This window comes from Lygodium microphyllum, chromosome 1, assembly GCF_053477565.2.
Source record: "Lygodium microphyllum isolate KBCC chromosome 1, Lygodium_microphyllum_v1.1.10, whole genome shotgun sequence".
NCBI classification, from domain to species: Eukaryota; Viridiplantae; Streptophyta; class Polypodiopsida; order Schizaeales; family Lygodiaceae; genus Lygodium; species Lygodium microphyllum.
Genome location: NC_141135.1, coordinates 28,840,662 through 28,848,850, shown reverse-complemented (window position 1 = coordinate 28,848,850; position 8,189 = coordinate 28,840,662). Strand labels below are relative to the sequence as shown.

The following is an 8,189-nucleotide window of genomic DNA, read 5'->3' as shown; positions in this document are numbered from 1 at the left end:
GTTGACACTTTAATGACATGGCACTCAACTTCTAGTTTAACTAAAGCCCCCTTATTACCACATGGAAAAGATGTGTTGATCACAACTAGATTGTTAAACCAACATGATTGACCATATGGAGCTTTTGCATTGGTACTTTGAAAAGGCTATGCTAAATTAGCTATTTGGAGATTGCATACTTGGACCAACCCTTCACGCATGCCAAATTGCATAAGTAAAGTATTGTAGTTAAGCACTAGTTGAGCCAAATTCATTCATTGTAGTCCATCATGTGCATGGCCTACGAGCAACTTTTCAAGGTCTCCAACAATTCTCTCTTTGAAAAAGTAATGTAAATTGAGGCCGGTTACACACTGGGCGTGAACCCCCGCCCACCCTCAAAATTGCAGGGGTGTCTTGCCACATGTGAAAAAGTTGATGGCTTCACTTTTTATCGACTACGCCCAAGTACGGGTGCGCCCAAGTATGGGCAAGCAAGATTCCCCACCTAAGGTGCACCATCTGCATCCAAGGCATGTAGAGACAAAGGTTTCTTTCATTAAAAAAAGAACTGCATTAAGCGATTTTTGATCTCTCACCTTGGCTATGGGAGCCCATTGGTCTAACCACTACCTTGCACAAGTAGCTTTGAGAGTAGGTGGGAATTTTGGTGTGTAAACATCTCATGCTTGGTTTGTGAAAATTGCAACATGGGTAGACAATGGATTGGCAGTGACTTGTGACACTCTCCTCCATTGGCCATGGGTGAGCACATGAGTGCCATTGAGTGGGGTAGCGGTAGAGAAAACATGCGTGTGTTGACAGGTAGACTCCTTCGCTTGTTGTGACTATCGGTGAAATCTAAGCCATGGTCGTGCTAATGGACATTACCTTTTATTGCCATAGCAAATAGCAAAGCTACATGTATGCTTGAATATCGAGGATATTATTATAAAATGAAGGTCAGCTTTGTTTGCTGGAGCTCAAAGTGTAGGTCAATTCTACATTTGTCCTCACTTTTGGCAATGCACATGTGGCTCTTGAAAGCCTCCACAAACGAGGAACTGTGACTGCTACTAACAGAGTATGTCCTGTTGAGGAAAACAAAGGCTTTCAGGTGCACATGTAGCTGGTTTTACAATAAAGCAATAATTGTGAATTGGCATGGCTAGCATGATTCAACCACATGTGGACCAATCCAAAGGAACACATCACACAATTTAACTAGAATCCCAGTTCAACGGTGGATCTCCCCATGGTTATCGTTGGGAGACCTCAGACCCTAGTTAGCAGACTAGGATTCCTATGCCACGTCATCATAAAAGGACTAACTAGGTTAACCTTTTAAGCATCTCGGTCCCTCGTGTGCTATGAAAGAGTGTAATTTGTTATATCGACCGACTTACGTTCCAACGTTCCCCCAAAAAAAGGAAAACGAAAAAGCGTTGGAAGTCGGTGTGAAGCGTTCCGTTCCCTCGTCCTCCTCTTCTTCTCTTGTGTCTTCTCTCTTATTCTTTGTCTTCTTCTCTCTCTCTTCTTCTAACCAAAGCCTGTAATTTGTGGTCCTGCGAAACCCTAGCTTTCATTGCTTGTTTTGGTCTGCATCTCTCTCTCTCTCTCTCTCTCTCTCTCTCGCTCTCTCTCTCTCTATCTCTCTGCCTGTCTGGTTCTGTCTCCGTCTCTTTCTCTCTCGCGTTCCCGTGAAACCTTACTACTGCTTCCTGTTTGCTGTCGTCCCCTTCCCTGAAACCCTACCCCCGGGCTCCTGCTCTTCTCTGCTGATTTTGGTCGCTGCGAATGGCTCTCGACCTTGTGTCCGGTCCCTTCCGGGACGAGACCCGCCCCAAGAAACGTCCGCGCCTTGGCTGGGACGTTCCATGTCCCTTCTTCTCCGATGAGGCCGCCGCTCGCTTGCAGTTGCAGATCGCATCCCAACTTCTGTCGGTAAGCGCATGCGTTTTTTGAGTTTCTGTGTCTGGTTTTTTCTGACCTAGGCCCAGATCTGCTATTTGCAGTCTGTTCGAGTCTAGTTTCACTGATGTCTTGTGAAACCTGCTTGCCGTTGATTAGGTTATTGCAGATCAGCGTGTATTGTTTCGCTGTGGATGTTGTCTGTCAGAAAATTGATAGCATGTGCTTCAAGAACTATGTTGTTGGGTGCATGTGCACTCAGACACACACGCGTGCACACAGACGCACAGATAGTCACAGACACAAATAGCCGCAGATAGACGCACAGACTTCAGACACGCACACGCAGACAGGCACAGAAACATGAGAGCGTGCAGAGAGAGAGAGAGAGAGAGAGAGAGAGAGAGAGCTTCTTAAGTCCTTTACACAAATTATCTGGTCATTCAAGTAGATTCCCGTTTGTGTAGGCTCAGAATGCAGCCCAGAATGGGGTTCTTGCAAATCAGAACGCTCTGAGAGTTGGCCTTCCTTCAGTGTCACATCCTGCTGCTCACAAGAAGGAATTGCCGCCTAGGCATGCTGCTGATGCACCCTGGCGTGGTGATGATGAAGACGGCCATCTCCAGTTTGCCATTGGGGAGAATCTAAATCGACGCTGTAATTGTCAGACCTGCCTAGAATGTTGCTTTAATTGAAATTGGGACAAGAATGTTTTCACTAACTTCAGATCTGGACTGTGGACTCACTGTGTTCCTCTTCTGACAGATAAAATATTGAGCAAGATGGGTGAAGGTGAGCCTTCTAACCTTTAAATTGCTCTCTATACCCAAATATGGTAATGAGTTCGTGCAATTTTGCTTCTGGATTGGATGGTTGTGCTTAAGCCAGGTTTGGTGAACTTGCTGGGTGCAGGCACTTTTGGTCGTGTCTTTGAGTGTTGTGACCTTGAAACTGAGGAGATTGTAGCTGTCAAAGTTGTTCGAAGTGCAGAGAAGTACAGGGAGGCAGCTATGATCGAAGTAGATGTGCTTCGAGCACTTTCTGAGAATGACAGGACTGGTTCATGGTTAGTATTTTAACTTAATGACTTCCCCCCCTTTGAATCTTGTTGCACGACTGAATGGGTCTACTATTTCCAGTGGATGTGTCCAGATTAGGAGTTGGTTTGACTACAGAAACCATATCTGTATCGTAAGTATTTGTACCTTGTTGGAACCAATTATCAAATGGAAAAGCATCAGTATGATGTTAATCTTGTCTGGATGACAAGATTGCTTTATGAGAAAGTTGATTGCTTTTCAGGTCTTTGAGAAACTTGGACCAAGCCTGTATGAATTTCTTCGGACGAATAACTTTCGCCCTTTCTCTGTTGATCTTGTCCGCGAATTTGGCAGGCAACTTTTGGAGTCTGTGGCATGTGTGTGACCCCTTTTCTCATTTGGGTTTTTTCCGTTCCCTTTTGGAAGCGTTCTTTTGCATGAACGTAACTGCGCTTGTTACTGTTAATCCTTATTAGTTGTGTTCCAACACTTTGTATGGTGGCAATGGTTGTATCTTTGTTACAGACATGCATGGCTTAGGATTAATACATACAGATTTAAAGCCTGAAAACATACTCCTTGTATCTTCGGATTACATGAAGGTCACAGACTACAAGGTAAAGGTTTGCATGCTGCTAAAGGTTTCTTGAGTCATGCAGCTGCAATCTCACAATCTGCCTGTCTTAAGAGGAATTTCTAATGAGTTTTGTGTTGTTGTTCTGGGTAGTGTTTCATCAGTTTCACTAAGTGAAGCCTGTAGAAATTCCTTAACACTTGTTGATGGGTTGATGCAGAACGCATCAAAGCAGCTGGTTGAAATGAAACGGGTCCCTAGATCAAGTAGGATTAAGCTCATTGATTTTGGTAGTGCTACATATGACAGGGAAGATAGTTATTCAGTAATTTCAACCAGGCATTATCGAGCACCTGAGGTGATCTTAGGTCAGTGAATTTCTAGTGTCATGGATCTTGAGGATGACTTTATCATGTTCCTTTGGTTCAAAACTGTTGTGCCAAGGAAACTTTGCCACATGTGCTTGTCTGTAAGATTATGATGATTTCTCCAGGACTTGGTTGGAGTTACCCTTCTGATATTTGGAGCGTGGGCTGTATATTGATTGAACTATGCTCGGTATTACCTTCTTGAAATAAATCTGTTGTATAGAGAGACTTACAGTTTTAGTAATGAAAGCTTAACCAAAGCCTTCATGGTGTAGGGTGACACTCTCTTTCAGACACATGAAAACTTAGAGCATTTGGCCATGATGGAACGTGTGCTTGGGCCTATTCCCTTTCACATAATCAAGAGGGCAATGTAAGTATTGTCTACAGTGGGGATGCCATTACTCATCATCAATGGAGTTTGTTGCTATACATGGCCTGTGTAAATTACTTGTTAATGGGAGATCTTCAGCTTTACTGTCTGTGGGGTAGGTTGTCTGAATGATAGAGTAATAGAGCTGTACTTTTATATGAGGCCTTTTGTTATGATTGTCTTATGATTTCCTTCCTTGGAAGGTGATTGGCATTTCTTTTGAGACGTGTATGCTTTTTCGATGTAGTGTTACGAGTTCTCCAATAGCTACTGTGCAGTGCCTAAAGTTTTTGTTCTTACTACTGCTGATGCGTGCATGCTTACAGGAGATTTTTGATAAATACTTCAATCATGATCAGTTTTTCTGTGGTTATGCATCTTTACAGGCGACGGTCTGATAAATACTTTAGTCATGGTCGGGAACTATATTGGCCAGATGGTGCCTCATCGAGAGAGAGCATCCGGGCAGTTCGCAGGCTCCCCCGGTTGAAGGTACCAATCTAAGAAATAAGAGTTACTTTCAGCATGTAGATTTGGAAGCTATTGTACTAACACAATGTACCTGTGATATCAGAATCTTGTCATGGAACATGCTGATCATTCGGCAGGTCAGCTTATAAATCTTTTGGAGCAATTATTGAAATATGATCCTGCGGACAGGCTTACAGCCAAAAAAGCCTTGGAACATCCTTTTTTCAAGTCTTCATCAAGGATATAAAGCCTTCTGTAACCTGAGGCATCATTAATTGGGCAGAGCATGACAAGTCTTGACTGCTACAAACCAAAGAACCTCCTCAAGGGTACAATGTCTTCTGTAAGCTGAGGCATCATTAGTTGGGGCAGAGCAGGACTTTTGTCAGTGGGAGGCTATTGATTCTGCACCTGAAACTGGAGTAGAACTGCAAAACATTTTTGATGCAAGTCCTCCAGTGGGGGGACTTTGATCAGCTTGATTTGCTCTTTATAGTGCCACATCATTGACGAAGTTGACAGTTTTGCACTTGAAACTAATGGAGTACAAGTGCAAACAAGTCAGCTGCTACTGCATGTTGATTAGCTTGATCAACCAAGAATCCCCTGCCCCAAAGTTATCAAAATGTCAAATGTTTTCTCGCTCTCAGCACCCTCTGAACCTTAGGAGAGAATTCCTGTTGAGACCACAGGTGTAAATCTAACTGCAGTTTGATCTGCATCAAACATCTGGGATTTTCTTCTGTAGCTGGTAAGGTCTTGAGCCTGTGAAGGAGCCTATGAAACAGGGCTAGAGTCTTTGCAGGGCCCCTGAGCCTGTGAAACAGGGCTAGAGTCTTTGCAGGGCCCCTTGTATAGCATGACAAGTTGTCTTTTTGTGAATACAACATTATACAACCATTTCTACTTCCAACTCTTAACCTGTGGTTGGCTTAAGTCCCACTGAGTTAGCACAAGTGACTTTTTCACTCTTTTGGGTTTCAGTCACATATTTTCTTGAAGTATTAAATAAATCAGTGCCTAGAAAATGATGACTATTGATTTCTCTGATTTATGTGAATGTAATAAATGAAGGGGTTCGATTTGTGCATCTTTCTCTGCAAAGGGGTTTAAAAATGCACATGGTTTCATTATGGGTAGCATACGGTAGGGTACCTTGATTATTTTGACTAGAATCATTGGCAATTTGTGTTATGGCTTCTCCAGTATCTTCATTGAAGTGTAGGACACTCGTCATTACTTTTAAAGTATGTGAAGTCTCCATTTCTTATAACGTGTGTTAGTTTCCATTTAAGTGGAATCTTGTTTGATGTTTTTACACACTAGTACAGTTATCCTACTGTTGACATTGATATTTAAAAATATGCCTTCTAGCTTTTTGTTGATCTGGTTCAAAAGATGGCAAGATGCACCAGTGATCAGATGCACCACCTTGTAACAAATAATTATTTGATTTTCTTGAACCTTTTAATGTGGAGAAATTTCCACTGATAATGATTGAGTAGTTACAGCATATAAAGGATATGTATGCATCAAGGCATTAGGCCAATGCTACTAGCTTTTTACAAAAGAGTTGGAAGACCCAATGGGTGTTCCTAATACTCGTTGGATGAACTATGATCCAATCTTTCAGGGTGGATATGGTATGTCTTCAGCAGGAGTCGTCCTCTTTGCTGATCCGAAGATGGCTCTATTCCTCTCGACACACCAGATGTGCTTGAGTGTGATTGCTCTTAGGGTGTCCAGCAGCATGAGTGAGGTCTTGTCAAGTGGCCTAGAATTCCTAAAAAGGGCAAGCTTCATAGTGACTGCATCCTTAAGATTGGCCTCTCTTAGCCATTTCTAATGGCTCTCCATACTAGTCTAACAATAGGACAGATACTCTTCCTCTTTTTTACACCAGATGCAGTTAGTGGGGAGCTTAAGAAGTTTATTAGGCCTTGCCTGGACAGGTAGCTTATTGAGTACCAGTCTCCACAGGAGGGTGTTTAGTTGATTGGAATTGGTAGCTTTCCAAGTTCTTCTTAGTCGTCTCCTCCAAGTGGACATTCGGGTGTGAGGAAATTGTTTTTTCCAGACTGCCGAGGTTTGCATGATTACCTGGGTAGATGAGCCATGAATCTGTTCAGACTTCTTGGCAAACCAAGCTCTTGTGCTTGCCTCAGTGATCAGTGATTTGAGGAGATGGGTGCACTATGGATTGCTCAGCGGTGGATAGGCAGGCTTAAGGCGTGACTTCAGTCTCATTAGCCATTGGAGTTCTCTCGGTCTAAATTGGTGCCTTGTGGTAGGCAAATCCTCCCAAGTGGTGGAGGATGAGTCCCATACATATGCCCATGACTTGTCCTTTAGGGGCCATCTTCCTTGCCAGTTTGGGCTGCTCGTGATAGGTTGTGAAAGGAGGATCATAGGGGAAGGGGAAGAGCCAAATGCTAAGCAACAATGAACCATCCTATTTCTTTTGGGGATCGGGGAGAAGCTTCATTTCACCCAAGAGAGAGTCCCATAGTTGTACCAGGTCCTATGCCATTCTAGATTGGGGGATTTTGATCTTTAGATTCCCACCTGGAGCATATCATGCTAGGATTCTTCAGGCCATTCTTTGCCATCAATTTTAGCTATTCTAATCCATTCTTTGGGAAGACCTGCCCAAGGTTGATAAGTATCAATTCTTCCGAGTGTCTAGAGCGCCAGACGTTGGGCTTCATGATAAAAGGAGTCCAACCCATAACCCCCCTTTGATCTATCTGCAATAAGAATGGCCCACGGTATCTGCGCATAGCCCTTGGCTGTCTTACTTCCATAAGAAATCTCTCACCATTCGGTCTAATTGTTCCCAAGACGTCAGATGGAATGGGATCATAGAGGCCATAAAAACTGTAAGTGAGGACAAGATCACCTTGGCTACCACTAGCTTCCTAGCTAATGACAATTGAAATGTTTGCCATTTCTCAAACTTGTTCTGAATTTTCCCCCTGAACCATTGAAAGTGCTGTTTGGAAGAAAGACCTACACCTATTGGAAACCCAAGGTACCTTATGATTTTCCCACATTTGACTAACCTGAAGCCATACTGTAGTAGCCATGGATGGGCCTTATTATAGGTTAAGGGAAGAAGCTCCGTCTTGACAATGTTAATTCTAGAAGCTGATAGACTGGCAAATTCCTGGTAAAGTCCCGTCAGGTTATCTAATGAAGTCCTCTCCTTGGACTATATTGGCATTTTGGGTTGCCATGTAGGATCCATCAGGAAGGGGTAGCCCTTTAATAGTGCTTGTTGCCACTTGTTTGTCAACATGCCTCAAGAGAGGGTTAGTGATAATCGCGAAAAGGAGGGGTGCCAATGGACAACCCTACCTAATTGATCTGTGCAGAGGAAATGGTTGGGAAAGCTTTCCGTTAACCATGCCCAGATAGATGGGGCCAAAACCAAATGCTTGCATTGTAGACATAATGAACTTCCAGCTAATTGT

The 8,189-nt window shown here is 43.3% G+C and overlaps 1 protein-coding gene across 1 annotated transcript; it reads left to right on the top strand.

The window, feature by feature from the left end:
• The first annotated feature begins 1,454 nt into the window (after positions 1-1,454).
• Positions 1,455-5,624, top strand: LOC148040941 (serine/threonine-protein kinase AFC2-like). Its single transcript, XM_087674843.1, has 12 exons — positions 1,455-1,923; positions 2,358-2,547; positions 2,656-2,682; positions 2,803-2,956; positions 3,030-3,081; positions 3,193-3,307; positions 3,456-3,547; positions 3,725-3,872; positions 3,998-4,062; positions 4,148-4,245; positions 4,632-4,737; positions 4,820-5,624. The coding sequence occupies exons 1-12, from the start codon at positions 1,777-1,779 to the stop codon at positions 4,961-4,963; spliced, it is 1,338 nt and encodes a 445-aa protein (XP_087530969.1). The 5' UTR covers positions 1,455-1,776; the 3' UTR covers positions 4,964-5,624.
• Positions 5,625-8,189: the final 2,565 nt, after the last annotated feature.